This window comes from Melanotaenia boesemani, chromosome 24, assembly GCF_017639745.1.
Source record: "Melanotaenia boesemani isolate fMelBoe1 chromosome 24, fMelBoe1.pri, whole genome shotgun sequence".
Lineage (NCBI taxonomy): Eukaryota > Metazoa > Chordata > Actinopteri > Atheriniformes > Melanotaeniidae > Melanotaenia > Melanotaenia boesemani.
Window position 1 is genome coordinate 9,423,485 of NC_055705.1, and position 16,664 is coordinate 9,440,148.

General features: G+C 43.6%; 1 protein-coding gene across 2 annotated transcripts in view; it reads right to left on the bottom strand.

The window, feature by feature from the left end:
• Positions 1–16,664, bottom strand: part of LOC121635798 (inactive dipeptidyl peptidase 10-like) — a 119,885-nt gene that overhangs the window by 35,458 nt on the left and 67,763 nt on the right. For both annotated transcript variants that reach the window (XM_041979135.1, XM_041979136.1), the window contains exons 6-11: positions 16,192–16,244; positions 16,022–16,103; positions 14,897–15,017; positions 13,053–13,207; positions 9,851–9,948; positions 9,647–9,770 (exon numbers count right to left, since the gene is read on the bottom strand). In XM_041979135.1, the coding sequence (XP_041835069.1) occupies positions 9,647–9,770; positions 9,851–9,948; positions 13,053–13,207; positions 14,897–15,017; positions 16,022–16,103; positions 16,192–16,244 (633 nt within the window). The remainder of the gene's footprint in view (positions 1–9,646; positions 9,771–9,850; positions 9,949–13,052; positions 13,208–14,896; positions 15,018–16,021; positions 16,104–16,191; positions 16,245–16,664) is intronic.

Here is a 16,664-nt window from a genome sequence, read left to right on the forward strand (position 1 = left end):
GTCAGTTGTTGGCCTGGACGTGGGTTACGTGTCAAGTGTTGGGCGAGCCACAAGTAGCCCAAACATGAGAAGCCAGCCTGGACACAGATCACAGCAAGTTTTGGCAGCCATACTCACATGGAGTCAACGTCACAGATGTGGGCCAAACAATTTTTGCTATGTGTGATGGATACAGTGATCATCTGTAAGACATTTTTAAGTGAGAACATGTGGAATTGTTTCCATTTGCTTTGTTCTAACAAACAAACGTCTTATTTTAATGTGATGAGGACAATGTTGAGACCAAAAGGCATTTGGTTGGAGACTCTAAACAGAAGTAAGGTTTACACCATGCCCTGCTTTAATGCAGTGTTTAATGAAATGTATTCATGTGCAGTAACGGAGGCCACTGGAGGCTACCCAGTTGATATGCTCAGTTCTCAGTGGGCGGGGCTACAGCGTTGACTACATTAAGTCATTTGGACCCTGATGAAGCAGTGCAAGTTGGTGGCAATCAAATTAAATATGATTGATTTATGAGGACTTCCGATGTCATGGCATGATATCAAAATTTGTCTTCCTACCATGGACGTAAAAGGAAGCAGAGTTTTCCCAGTGAAGGCTCATCAGCTGCTAAACTCAGAATAACTTCCTGTCCTAGCATTAAACATATTCAGTTTGGTGCAGATTGATTGTTGCATGTGGGAGTTATATCAGTTTTGTGTTTCAGGGTAAAACATCAGACTCCAAGGGATCACCCTGGCTGACATGCCCAATCCTATTAGAAAGTTTTAAACAAGTTTTAACCACAAATGCCTTCAGTGTACTGACCAACTTTGAAGAGAATATGATCAAATATGTAGTAAACTGTTACGTGTAAAACACCAAAATTGTGTATTTGAACCAAAATGGCAGACTTCCTGTACGTTTCAGCATATGTCTCCTGGAGGCTTTTTTGTAGGTGTAGGGATGTTCTACAAATCTACCAAATTTCCATATTTGTAAGTGTAATGGAAAATTTACAATATATACCCTTATAGTTTGTAGGTTACACTTTGTATGTCTGTGTATCTAGATAAGAACTCCTTCTCACACCTTCCCCCCTCTCTCATCCCCTTTGTATGTCTGTGTATTTAGATAAGAACTCCTTCTCACACCTTCCCCCCCTTTCTCATCCCCTCAACAGATGTTGAGAGTTTAATGAGCTTCCTCCTTTGCACCCTTCACTCCGTAACATTTGTTAACAGCTATGTGAGAAATTTAAAACAATGACCTCCTACTGTGATGTTATCAGCTCATGCCTGGTATATTAACTGAGTTCACTTGTATCTGGCAGACTCTCGCAGACAAACTCCTTTGACTGTGTGACTCTCATTGCCGGCCGGCTCTTAATAAAACTACTTTGTTCGATTCTCACTTAGTGTGTGATCTTTGATAACTAAAAATTCCACAACAATTCTTGGCGTTGTCGGCAGGATATCTTGAGTGACTGACCGGAGGACCAGAACCCGTGATTGATCATCCTGAAGGATACTTCAGCCCCTGGGTCAGCCTTAACCATCAGGGGACGGCGGAGGAACTCCGTTCAGGCACCACTGATATCCAGAACGAAGTCTGCGTGTGGAGCAGCATCCAGAATCACACACGGTGAGAAGTTTTCATATCAGACTCCCATTTACTGCTCCTTTTCGCAGGGTCCCGCTATCTTGTGAGGCAAGGTAGATTACTATTCTATTGCGGTAGAGTAGAGTTAGTCCGGCACTGAGGTGAAAACTTCGGTGGTAATAATAGGCGTTTTAGTCAATTTTTGTGCCTGGGTTTGGGCGACCCGAAAACCGAGAGAAAATCCAGCAAGGAGACGTCCTAGCTGAAATGGGAAACACAGCTGTGACGGGGAAGGAGAGTAAATGGGACTCCCAAATTTTAAGAGATATGAAAAAGAAATATGGACCTGACTGCACAGACTGCATGACTTACTGGACAAAGAAACATGGTTTTCCAGAGAACGGGAGTTTGAGTAAGAAGGAATTAGATAAGCTGAATGAGGCAGCACAGAAGGACTGGGATGAGAAAAAGAAAAAAAAGAAAATCAAGGCAACGGATGTAGAGAAGTGGGAACGGCATAATAAATGCATTGAAATGTGGAAGAATGAGAGTGAATGTAGGGTTAGGAAAGCTAATACTAAAGAAATGGGTGGGGGATTAGATATGACTGGAGATATAGGAAACAGGAGGGATAATGCATCCCTGCCTAGTGCACCTCCACCATATAATAATAATTTAGGGCATTCACAACCCTCTCCATATCGTTCACTGCAGGAACGATTACAGGCGCTGAAGGTGGATCCAGATCTGGACTCCTGTCCCCCGGTGTTACAGCAGCCCCAGCAGCCTCAGCAGCGTCATCCAGAGGACCGACGGAGAGATGAGACATCGGGTCCCGCTGACTCCAACCATGGCCAAGCTACAGGGGGAACCGAAAGACCGTCAGCAGACATGACCAGCCCTTCACGTACCAAGTCCGGGAAGATCTACGGACCGGAGGTGTCAGCAACCTCCCCTTTCTACAAATTTGGACAGACTGCAAAGGGCCTATTTTTGGGACAAAATACTGCTGAAGATGAAGACACTGAGGTTTTTAGTGCCCCCATGGTGGAAGTATCAGGACCCACCGGCCCCATATTGGTTTATCGCCCTTGGTCCCCCTCTGAAATCATGGAACATGCTAAAAATCTTCCTGACCCCACTGAAGATGGTGAGAAAGCTAGCGAGGAGTGGAGAGCTTTCTGCCGTGAACACCGCCCCACTGGACTTGAACTGAGAAAAATTCTTGCTAAAATGCTCACTGCTAGTGATCTGGCTAAGATCCGTCCCCACCTCCCTCCTGATGACACCGGCCTGAAAAATCCAAACTGGGACGATGAGCCGAACCGACCTTACAGAGAAGCCATCACCACACTCTGTGATGGCATAAAGACTGTGTTCCCTAATCGAGGAAGCCTGGCTGCCCTGAGAAATCTGATACAGGGCCCAGATGAGCGCATGGAGGCTTTTCTACACCGCTGTGAAACTGTTTTCACCAGACACTCTGGCTTGGAGCGCCCTGCAGGAGAACTGGGGAACACTCCAGGACCATGGGAACGCCTTCTCTGTCAGACCATCATTGAAGGTATGAACAGAGATATGTTGGAAGTGGTGAAGAGACAGTATGTGGGGATGAGACATGAGACCAGACTGGCTCAGCTTCAACGTCAAGCAAAACACGCACAAGATGTCATGGATGAAAACAAGAAAAAAGCTGAATCCAAGAAAGAAAAACAGATGTCAACAGCCCTGACTCTGTTCACCTCCCAAAATCAGCCACAATCCAATAGAGATAGGAGAGGCAGAGGAAGGGGCAGAGGAAGACGAGAGAGGGGCGGCAACCAACAACAGCGTGGGGCATGTTATCGCTGTGACAAATATGGACACTGGAAGGATAACTGCCCACAACGACATGGGCCGTGTCATCGCTGTGGCCAATATGGACACTGGAAGGATAACTGCCCTCAGGATAATGGGCCCACCCACCAGAAGGAATACCAGCAGGCTGACTGAGGGGCGGACCCGGGAGACAGGACTCCAGAGGAGCTTTTTTTCTCCACCCACCACAGTTTTCGCTGCAGCAACTGTTGAGGGAAGTGAAATGCACACACACACATACACACACACATACACTCATTTAGCTGCTATAGCTTATAAACGTTTTCCTTTGTTTACATTGTCTGTAAATAATCAACCAGTTTCTTTTATGGTTGACAGTGGTGCAACTCACTCAGTTCTTAAGACAGGCACCCTAAATCCCACACCACCACTCAGTGGTAAGACTGTTATTTCTGTGTCTGCTGGAGGCCATCATGACAAAGAAAAATTCACGGTACCTTTAACCTGCTCAGTACAAGGTGAGCATCCATTTACACATTTCTTTCTTTTGTCCAAAGTTTGTCCTGTAAATTTACTGGGCCGTGATCTTATGTGCAAACTGGGAATTCAGATTTCCTCTGGGTCTCAGGGGCTGACCATATCATGTTCATCTTCTGACACTGAGGAAAAAGATTTAATGATGGTTAAATATAACCCAAGAGCTCCCTGCTATGCTTATCAGTGGAAAATGGGAAGCTCCCCTCTTTCTTCACACTGGCTGTCCCTCTGCAGAGCCAGAGTCTCCCCTGGGGCAGAGGTGATGGGGGAGAGGGAATTACATTGCACATCCTACATCTGTCCTGATGGGCCAGATCAGCAGTATGAAAAAATCTTTTTTAGGGACTGCTCTGACAAACTGACTGTGACATGTATGTTTTGGAATGAAAGTATGTGTGTTTTGTCTGTCTCACTAACCTCTGACCAACAGAAGTTGTTGGTCACACACACCCACACGTGTCTCTTTCCAAGTCCCACTCGACTGAGTGGAAGGATTTGGGCCCCTTTGTTGCTACTGCTCTCAGAGAGTCTCAGTGGCAATCCACTCATGACTCAGCAGTTTTGTTTTCTCCAAGGCTGGGTGTGTTTAAGCAGAGCATGCTCTCTGTGATTCACTGCCAGAAAAGTGTTCAGTTGGTAGATGATGATTTTCTGACATGTTTATCTGCTGACTCACCCTTGCCACCTGTTCCCCCATCTCTCTCTCAGGTTCCCTCTGATTTATGGGCCACTTCGCCCCATGATGTGGGCCTGGTTAAGAACTGCCCCCCAGTAGTCATCACTCCGAAATCTGACTACCGCCCCTGCCAGAAGCAATATCCTCTCAAACCTGAAGCTTTGGAGGGTATTACACCTGTCTTTAATTCACATCTTAGGAGTAGTATTGTTGTTTCTTGTCCAAATTCGCCTGTTCGCACTCCTATTTTCCCAATCATGAAACCACGTAAACCACCAGCCAAACCTGACTGGCGTTTTGTCCAAGATCTCCAAGCTGTCAATAAAGCAGTTATTTCACGGGCCCCTATGATGCCCAACCCCCACACCATCGTGTCGCAGATTCCTCCTACTGCTACACATTTCTCCGTGGTAGATCTGGCAAATGCTTTTACGTCTGTTCCTGTTCATCCAGACAGCCAATTCTGGTTCGCTTTTGAGTTCAATGGGAAACCATACACTTGGACCCGGCTTCCCCAGGGGTACTGTGAGTCCCCCACAATCTACAATGAGGTACTAAGAGATTCTCTTTCTTCTTTGCAGCTTCCACAGGGCGTAGTTTTATTAACTTACGTTGATGACCTTCTGCTCTGCTGTCCTTCTGCCTCCTTGTGTGAGGAGGCCACACTGGCCCTCCTCCTCCATCTTCATTCTGAGGGTCATAAAGCCAGTCTGCGTAAACTACAGTTCTGCCAGCCTCAAGTCATCTTTCTAGGGCATCACATTTCTGCCACCACCAAGGCCCTGACCCCTAAACGGATTGAGGCCATTCAGAAAGCACCAAAACCTGTTACCAAGAAACAGCTGATGTCATTTCTAGGTATGGTAGGGTTTTGTCGGGCCTTTATTCCACATTTTTCTGAACTTGAGGCCCCCCTGACTTCCTGTATACATGGTAAGAATCTATCTACTCATGACCATTTCGTCTGGACCCCGGAGGCTGAGCAGGCTTTCCTGTCTGTGAAACAAGCGCTGTGTTCTGCTCCAGCCCTGGCTCTGCCAGAACCAGCCAAACCTTTCTTTCAGTTTGTTGATGAAAAACATGGTTTCATGTCTTCTGTTCTCCTTCAACAGCACGGCTCTCACAAGCGCCCGGTGGCCTATTACTCTTCCAAGCTCGACTCTGTTGCTGCGGGTCTTCCTGGCTGTCTGAGAGCTGTGGCTGCATGTGAGAAGGCTGTACTTGCATCACGTGACATTGTGGGATACAGTGAGCTAACTGTTTTTGTTCCTCATTCTGTATCCATTATTTTGCTCGAACAAAAGACTTCTCATCTGTCTGCAGCTAGATGGCTGAGATACACCACAGTTCTTCTCGATATGCCTAACATCACTACGAAACGGTGTACATCACTTAACCCTGCCACTCTTCTTCCTACCGCAGAAGATGGTGTTCATCACTGTTGTGAGACTGTTCTGTCTGAAATCTGCACTCCGAGACCAGATTTATCTGATGAGCCTCTTCTTAACTCTGATCTCATTCTTTTTTGTGATGGCTCCTCCTTCAGAGACCATTCTGGTAAGAACAGAGTGGGTTTTGCTGTCTGTGATGAGCATCAAGTTCTCCTCTCTGGCTCCCTCCCTTCACAATTCTCTGCTCAGACAGCTGAACTTGTTGCTCTCACTGAGGCCTGTAAATTCGCACAAGGTAAGTCCCTGACTGTATATACCGATTCACGTTACGCCTTTGGTGTAGTTCATGACTTTGGTGCGTTGTGGCGTCACCGAAATTTTTTGAAATCTGATGGTAAGCCTATTTTGAACTCCACACAGGTTGCGGCTCTCCTTGACGCTATTCTTCTTCCTTCAGATGTCGCTGTAGTGAAATGTCAAGCTCACACTAAAGACACTTCCTCTGTTGCCCGTGGCAACGCCTTGGCCGACCAGGCTGCTAAGCAGGCAGCTCTGTCAGCCTCTCCGCACATTCTCACCTCTTCTCCTCTCACAGAAGAGGGTCACTCTCCTCCCTGTTCTCTGCAGGACATCCAGTCTTTTTCTACTCCAGAGGAACGCTCTGTCTGGAAGGCTAACTCCTGCACCCCTGATTCTGCAGGTGTATGGCGCTCTGTTGATGAAAAACCTTGCCTTCCTCGCCATTTCTTCCCCTGGTTTGCTAAGTTGTCACATGGGTTGGACCATGTGTCAAAAGGGGGGATGGTATCTTCCACAACATCTCTTTGGTTCACAAAAGGCTTCACTGTGGTGGCTGAAAATTACTGCAAAAAATGTTTGATCTGTGCAGGCTATAACACCGCCCGCCCTCTTGCCTGCCCTCCAGCTGGTCATACACCACCTAATCAGCCTTTTGATCATTTGATGATGGATTTCATTGAGTTAACACCTGCAGAAGGTAAGAAATATTGTCTAGTTATGGTAGACATGTGGTCAAAGTGGGTTGAAGCTTTTCCAGCAAAGCATGCCACAAGTTCAGTCGTGGCTAAGGCTCTGGTGACCGAAATCATTCCAAGATGGGGGATTCCAGTTAAGGTCTCATCTGACAATGGTTCACACTTTGTAAATGCGGCCCTGAAAGAGGTAAGTGGACTATTGGGGTTCCAGCTTAAGACTCATTGTGCTTATCACCCGCAATCAGGCGGAGCAATTGAAAGAGAGAACGCCACTTTAAAAGGTAAGTTGGCTAAATGTTGTGAAGAAACAGGACTGTCTTGGCCAAAAGCCCTCCCACTCATTCTTATGCACATGAGAATGAGGAAACGTGCCCGGACAAATCTTAGTCCATTTGAGATTCTGTTTGGCAGACCTCCCTACACTGGTCTGGATCCTCCAGGACTCTCCGTGTCTACCACATACTGTGAAAGTAACATGCTTGCTTATTGTCAAAATCTGTCCAAAGTTCTCTCACAGGTGCAGAGTGTGGTGAAAGAGGCCCTGCCACGCCCAGCATCAGATCTGCTTCACTCCTTGGTTCCGGGAGATTGGATCTTGGTTCGAGAGACGAGGAGAAAGCACTGGCGGTCTAAAAGGTGGCTGGGTCCCTTCCAGGTCCTGTTGGTCACTCATACAGCCGTGAAGGTCGCTGAAAGGTCCACGTGGATTCACGCGTCCCACTGTAGAAGGTTTCAAAGTACCCCAACTCCAGCTGACCTCTCAACCACAGGGCAGAATAATCCCTGAGGTCAGCCCCGTGCGAGATGGTCCATTCTCCACGGGACAACATGAAGTACACCCAGACTGCCGTGAGGGGATGGTCGTGCGTCATCCTCTTCATCCTTATCACCTCCCTCCTCTGGTACCTGGATCCAACCGGACCTCACCTGACACAACGCACCCCAGCTTCGTCCCAACCCGCCAGACGACTGCAGGGGACAGAAGCACCCTCCCTCAGGAGGAGATAACCACATCCTTCAGCATCATGATCACACTGAGAATCTTTGGTGGCAAGTTGCCAATTTGTCTGCTCATAAATTGACAAATGACAGTTGCTATGTTTGTGGACTGGTGCCGCATGCCACACCCACTCAATCAGTTTTTATTCCATATCCAGTCCCTTTGAATACCACTTTGTGGACTCTGATCATGGGTAATAGATTACACCCTAGGAACATTACTTGGCCACACCAGCGCCCTCCCCTCTCCTGGAGGAGACCAGCTGAGTTTTCCAGCAACACAAACTCCACTTGTGTTTCATCCAGAACTGTCTTCCGCTTAAGGGATCGTACAAATCCATATTCTTCTCCACCTCTTTGTTTTCAGCGAAATGGGACAGATGCACTATTCTTTTTAGGACACACTCTAGGTTGTCAGCGTATCATTTCAGCCTCATGTATATCCTCACCTTGCCCCAAACGCTCTGACCCGTTCACTTTAAATCCTCGTGATTTATTCCCTGATAGTTCTCCCTCTACAGAGTGGGCCTCAGGAGTCGTTGTGTTTAACCTTACAGCTCTCTTACCTTTTCCTGACCTTCCTATGTACAATAATTCTGTTCTTAACACCATTTGGTCTTATATCCCATCAGATACCGGCTTTGGATGTCCTCAGAACATGGTTTGGACATGTGGCAGACACTCTTATATTTACCTTCCTGTCAATTGGTCTGGAACATGTTATCTGGCTTATCTGCTCCCTGATGTCTCTGCGTTTACTCTAACCCCAAATGGTACATTGCGGCCTTTTCCCGAACCCTTTCATCACCCCCATCGTGTTAAACGCGGTATCTTCTCTCCACAGATGAAAGGATTTATGATGGCTTTGCCCTGGTGGGGGGTTGGGGAACTAGCATGGACTGTGGAAGATCTATCAATCTCTTTGGAAAATTTAACCTCTTTATGTGTGATTAATATGTTGCATTTTAATCAAAGGGGTGGATTGTAATGGAAAATTTACAATATATACCCTTATAGTTTGTAGGTTACACTTTGTATGTCTGTGTATCTAGATAAGAACTCCTTCTCACACCTTCCCCCCTCTCTCATCCCCTTTGTATGTCTGTGTATTTAGATAAGAACTCCTTCTCACACCTTCCCCCCCTTTCTCATCCCCTCAACAGATGTTGAGAGTTTAATGAGCTTCCTCCTTTGCACCCTTCACTCCGTAACATTTGTTAACAGCTATGTGAGAAATTTAAAACAATGACCTCCTACTGTGATGTTATCAGCTCATGCCTGGTATATTAACTGAGTTCACTTGTATCTGGCAGACTCTCGCAGACAAACTCCTTTGACTGTGTGACTCTCATTGCCGGCCGGCTCTTAATAAAACTACTTTGTTCGATTCTCACTTAGTGTGTGATCTTTGATAACTAAAAATTCCACAACATAAGTGAAAGTGTTTGCAGGGGCTGATGTTTGACGGGCCATGTGTCCACGCCCACTTCAGCAACTATTTCTTGCATTGTTCGTCTAAACAATATATTTTCATGATTTTAACTTGTGATGTACAAGAGTTTACCACCTGTTTACATCTGAAACTAGTTTTTTACTAATATAATTAAATCTAAGTTACAAATAATTCCCATTAGAAGTGCACCTACCTTAAGACAGACTCCTATCGTGGTGTCGCACACCGTCAGCAGCGAGGCATTCTGGGCTCGGTTAAGCCAGCGAACAGCGAGATGCGTGTTACTGATCCACTTCACCATGGTGACGTAGAAATTTCTGCAGATCATCAGACAGGACGGTCAGATCAGGGAGTGGTTTGCCTTTTCTGTTCCCATGCTGCATTAATGTGTCGTCACCTGAGTCTGAGCTGATCTGGAGGCTGCAGCTCCTGAATGTGTGTCACACCAAACAGGTTGACCACCGACAGCTTGACTGCAGGGTTTGTCTGACCGGCCTGATCAGAAAGACACAAAACATGTATAAGAGAGTTATGAATGTGGGAGGGAAATCACAATTTAGTTTCACTGAAATAAAATAAATAAATTATTTACTTCTCAATATTCTCTAACCCAGAGATTTCCAAAGTCGGTCGTTTGGAGCTGCAGTCCTGCAGGTTTTTAATGTTTCCCTGCTTCAACACACCTGACTCAGATCAATGGATCTAACAGCCTATAAAGTTTTAAACAATGACTTATTAATTTGAGTCAGGTGTGTTGGAGCAGGGAAGCATCAAAAATCTGCAGGATTGTGGCCCACGAGGATGAGAGCTAGACATCCCTACTTTTACCCAAGTGTTAAAAAGCAGAAACAGACAACAAAGGACAAAACCAACATTTGACAGGCAGGATGAAACAAAACAAGATAAAGGACAGGACAGACTAAATTAATTGGTAGGAGGATTTAAAGAAATAAAAAAAAATATGCATATGTGTATATATATATATATATATATATATATATATATATATATATATATATATATATATATTGATAATTGGATATTAATTTCAATAAAATGTTTAAATTAAGCAAAATTATATTGTTGCCTCTGAAAGACGGTACAACAGCCCTTCGTTCCATCATGATTGTCCACCTCACCTCCTTTCAATTTTACATTCAGAATTACATTCTTTATCATCAATTTAAAATACCACAAAATTGAAGACACTGTCAAAAAAGCAGAGCACTTAAATATTAAGTATCAATAAATAATAATAAAAGGTTTAAATATGCATGCTGATCACACTCACACATATACCACCCACACTGTAAACATGTTGCACAGTAAGCATCAAAGTTTCACATTTAAAAAATTTATAAAATAAAAACATGCCACTTCAAAAAGATTCCACAAATACTTCATCTGCACATAGTCAGTTATAGAATGTGGTCTTAAATGTGATGTTTGCTTTTGGATAAAAACTGTTGAACAGTCTGGTAGTTTTTCCTCTGGCTGCCTGAGGGCAGGAGTTCAAATAGGAGGTGAGCTGGATGGGACGAGTCCTGTAATATGTGTTTAACCTTTAAAAGGCAGCAGGAGGTGAAAATGTCCTCAAGAGCAGGAAGCCATGCGTTTATTTTCTTTAAAGAGACTTTTTATCATCTGTTGAGTTGCTGTTGACCCACACGAGGATGCCATGAGTTATGACTCTCTCTACCGAGCAGTGATAAAAGGACAGTAGCAGGCGTTGTGGTAGATTTATCTTCCTAGGGGTTCTCAGGAAGTGTAGCTGCTGCTGTGCCTTCCTGACCAGCCTGTTAATTCCTCTGAAATGTGTGTGCCCAGGAAGTTGAGGGTTGCTACTCTCTCCACATCTTTCCCATTTATTACAAGAGGCTGATTTTCCTCCTGAAATCGATGGTGTTTACTGCCCACCAGTTTCTGTAAACCTCCCCGTAAGCAGTCTCATTCCCTGCCCCGATCAGCCCCACCGCTTCCAATGCTAACTGCATATCTGATGATGATGCTGGTGTTGTGGGTCGGGGTGCAGTCGTGTGGGTACAGGCACATGGAACAGTCTGCTTGGTGAGATGGAGTTAAAAGCAGAGTTATAGTCCACCAACAGCAATCTCACATATGTTCCTGTTTTTTCCAGATGTAGCAGCACACTATGGAGGGCAGTAAAAATGGCATCGTAGGTTGGTCTAATGCGTATTGGTGGGGGTCCAGAATGTTTGGAATAGCAGACAGAACGTGTTTCAGCACTAACCTTTCCAGGCACTTCATAACAACAGGTTGGTCTAAAAGCACTTAGGCTTGTTATTGCTGCCTGCTTGGGTGGAGGCCCTATTATGGATTTTGAAGATGGCAGAAGACTCCAGCCAGCTCCCTGGAACAGTCTCCAAGGACCAGGACACCATCAGGACCAGCTGCTTTCTGGGCGTTGATGTGACTAAGACCTGGTAAGCATAACGATTTTAAGGCTGTTTTTGTTCCGATTTTGCCTCTTCCCGATCTCGGACGGCAAACACACGATCATCGTGAGATTTCCCTGTCCAATTATCATTTGGTCTGTGGTGTGTTACGAGCTGATTTGTCCCGATAATCCGCTCTGAAACGGGACTGTAGAAATCACGCAAGCTTTTTGCTTTGTGAGTGTTTAGGGCGTGTTGGGCAGTTGGAAACAACTTTATAGCGACGCATTATTGCAGCCAAACGGTGTCTGAAACTGACGTGGGATCGCGGGGAGTGAGCTCTGAACTCAGCACTGCCCAGTAGGGAGGAATGGACATCATAACCATGGCAACATAAAGATGCATGGAAGTGTGAGGATGGCGCCGTATGACAAGGTTTGAGATGGACGTCCCTATTTACGTACGCAAGGGAGCATAAATGGGCCTTTAAATATGAATTTTGCTCTTGTCTGCAGTTTGGTCTCATACACTCTGTACTGCTTGTGCATACAGCAGCACACACAGGAGGACTGAACTCAGTTAAAGACCAGCTGATTAAAGCCCAAAGTCCCTGTCAGTCCACTCCTCTGTTTCAGGTATTAGAGGTATTATATAGGCTATGTTTGAACTACATTTACAAGTTTATTTTAGTGATGGTGGAGCCAAAAATGGTACATTTCATTACCAAAAAAAAAAAAAAATGATGCCAATTAAAAGTCAGCTTCCATAGCAGTGGCATAAAACATTAGATAAAGAGCATTGTTATCGGAGTCCTTTAAGTGGAATGTATAATTGATGATGTGATGATGAGGTAAAGCAACAACAGTCTAATTAGAACATAAAGTCAGTGGTAGTAAAAGATAAGATTGCTTACTTATTTAAAGTAAGCCATATTTAAAGACAGAGGGAAGTTATAATGTTGGGTTTTTGAATTAGCAGTAACTGTAGATACCTAAATATATGTTTGTTTGTTTTATAATATGTCCTCATAAAGATGAAAACATGCTGGCTTGCAAAAAGAGATGACTGAAACAGGACAAATGCAAGAAATTAAAACTTTTCTCCTTTGACTAAAACAGGCAACTGTTTAATTAAAATGCAGCTAACAGACTGAATAAGAGCACTACTACTGGACAGGACATATTTCCCACGTGGCGGCCTTACCATGGGATACGGGTACTGCGTGCCTCGGGGGTAGGCGCTGCCGGTGAACTGAGGCAGAGCCATGTTCGGCACCAGGGTGTCGTTAATGGTGAGAAAAGCCAGTCGCTCTCCGTCAGGTGACCACCAGTGAGCCAGGTGAGAATGAAGAACCTCTTCTAATGAGACAAAACATTATGTTCAAACAATTCATTTACTCCACTTTGTCTCTGATTCAACACTGCTCTTTATTAAGATTATACTGCTGATAATGTGCTGTTTTCTCTACCTTCATTCCTGTCCTTGGATGTTTAGTTATAGGATATCTGGAAATCTGACACTACAGGTGTCTCACAAACAACAGCCAAACGGTTAAAATATGAAGGTAGTTTGGTTAGTCTGTTGTAGTTCATTATTGATGCTAAAAATAAATCTCTAAAAACACCGTATCTTCAGTCGATCCCTCTCACTTTACCTTCCAAAGACTTTCCTTCCTGTTTTCTGGAATCTGAACGGATAAGTTTAAGTCTTAACTTCCAATCACACATCAGGAAAATGGACAAAAACAACCTGGTAAATTTCAAACATAGATCGTTTCGCCCTACAGATGTAGCCAAAATACATTTTCATGCACGCTCTGATTTTTTCCATCGTGTCATACTGTATCACCTGTTAGGGACAGGTCAATGGATCTGCCATCAGATCTCCAGAGTAGCTTCCATCTTTAAATGATATGTAACTTTCTGCCGCACAATTTCTGGACAATCTGCGTTTTTTTGCAGTCACAACACAGTAAAATACACTTAGTGACAATATAAAGAGCTGCAGCTCCATAAACTGTTTTACGCTCACGTGAAAGTTTTAAAAACCACTCAAATCTGTAACCACTGATTTACATCAACCTTATGTATTTTCTCATGTTGCTATAAAAATGTGTGCTGGTGTCTGGGTGGGTTGAAGGGTGTAACCGTATATGGTATTCGTAAGGTTTTTATTGTGTCCTGCCAGGAGACTGTAGATGTAAATTAGCCCCAGGCTAACTGGTACAATGCATCAAATGGCAATATTATGTTTAAAATTGTACATGGTCTTATAAAATACAATAAAATAAAAATAAAAGTTTTCAAACTGTAAATTTCTGACAGAATTTACTCCTATGTTAAAACATGACAGTATTCAGGTGACGTCTCATTATTTCTGTGTGAAATGAGGTGGATTCAACCTGCCTCACTGTAGTATTGTTTAAGTCAGGAAAAAAAAAAGCGCGCCAAGGATTTTACTTTAAGATCAACCTCAACGTTAACCTTCCATTGGGGATCAAAAGGAGCTGAGTTAAAGCATGTCAGAGTTTGTAGTGATCACTTGGTTGAAGCTTTAAAAAATTCAGGTGGTTATGGTCCTCTGTTAGCTTCTGCGGCTAAATAAAGCTGTTTTCTTCTTTGACTTGCTAAGATTGTGGTTGCTAGGCAAGAAGAGGACAACAATGTGAGTTGAGCTCGTTTTAACTCAAGCTGATGCTTTTGCTTCATTCACCAGCATGTTCTAGCAATCTTTACGATAAAGACAACATTGATTGGGCTCCTATAGAAAGATTCAAGGTTGTGACAGAGTGCATACTTACAGGAGTATAAACAATGCAGCATCTGCCATGACGGGGCTTAATCATAACTGTATTCACCATCCACACACCAAGAAGTTATAGACTTTCAAGATTTTCCATCTGCTTGGTTGTGCAAAAGCTCGTCTAAAGCACTTAGTTAGAACTTTTTTATCCATTTTAATTTCACAGGACTGCTTATTAAAAGCCCAAATACTCAAAGAAGAGACCTGGATTTGATCTGAGTAGTCATCACCCTCCCATCACACACCTTCATACAACCAGTCTGCGAGCCCATTGAAGATAACTCCTTCCATCCCCGAGGAGGTGATTCTCAGCGAGTTGCTCTTTACATCTGACTGGTAGTAGATGTTGTTCTCAAAGATGTAAATCTGGACAAAAAGCAAACAGATGAAATTGACCACATTTTTTTTCTTTTGTTTTCTTACTCTTTTTCTTCCCCATGTTGGTGTTGAACTGCTTTTTGTTTGTGGCCTTGATTCACTTTTTTTCTTTTCAGTGTCCTCTCTGAGCTTTCACTTTCATACGTGGTCAGCTTACCATGCAGTGTTTGTTCTTTATTTTAATATTTGTCTTTGCAAAAAACAAACATGTCCTGCCTTTACAGCAACATCGAGAGTCCTGGAGAAATTATTTTGTCCTGCAGTCATAAATTTTCCACAGCTCAGCCCCCACACTGAGAGGCAGAGAAGCGTGTTTTTCCCAGGTCATAAATATTGTTCATGTTTGGTATTATCATGGTCCTGCGTGAGCTCATTACAAGTATAAAAGCTAAGAATATGTTCACACCATTTGTCAGCATCAACATTTACACACTGCAGAATGTGACCTGATAATTTATCCACATTTTGTTTTGTTCCAATTTGTTACACATATAACTTAAAATTGCAATCACTTAAATTCCGTCACATTTATTCAGGATATCACCATCTAGTTTTACTTCACATTTGTTATTTTTGCAGAGTTGGAGATGTCACAGTGCTGTTTCATTGCTTTCATAGATGTACGCAATTACACCCGAAAGCAGGGTATTCAAATTGTCAAAGCTGAGCCGGTAAATGTCTTCCTTGTATCTTACAGTGCAGCAATTTAAGGTTATTTACACTGTAAAATATCTGAAGCTGCATCCAGATATTTACCAGAAATTATTTATAAAAGGACCTTTTGGTTTGACCTATTTGTCAGTAATATAATGATAACAAACCGCACACATTAAATTTAAGCAGACTGCACAATATGAATGTAAGCAGAGGGTATATTGAGTTAGAAACAACCACATCATTGGAGCAGATCCCTCTGGAGTGATGAGGCATGGTTGTTTTTTAAAGAGAAGTGAGGTGAGGAAAAAGAAAATGAGAGAATGGATCAGCCTTACCAGCTGTTGTCCCTGCCTTCCCCAGGCTGCATGTTGGAGCACGGCGTTCTGAACCTCAGGAGGGTTGAGCTCCCAAACTTCTCTGATAAACACATATCAACAACCACCATCTGTTTCTGAATGCCACCACTGTGCACGCATCAGAGGGCAAGCAGCAGTGACAGGCTTACCTTGTGTAGATGTTGTACACGATGTAAGAGGCTGTGTATGAATATCTGTACACCTGCAAGGAAAATTCAGCCCATCACACAATGCAAACATTGATCCATTACTGATACCTCATGTCAATGTCTGACTCACTGAGAAGAGAAAGCAAAAGAGGCATTAAACTTAAGGAAAACATTAGGAAACAAAGCAGCTAAAAGTGTGAAACACTTTGAATTTCAGTCACATTGTTCTAATAAAAACTTAAAGTCAAATTAATTATAAATCACAAATACACATTTTTAATATTTCATAATCCTTCAGCAATTTGCATTAAATCTCTAGAAAGTGAGATGACTTGTAAGAAACCACTCCAAACTCTTCCTACATTTCCCATAACGCAATATTATGGAAACATGTGGAAAGCTGATAAAGCAAAGAGCCACTGGCTTGGCTTGTATACAAATGAAAATACTGTATCTGGTAGATTAATAAACAG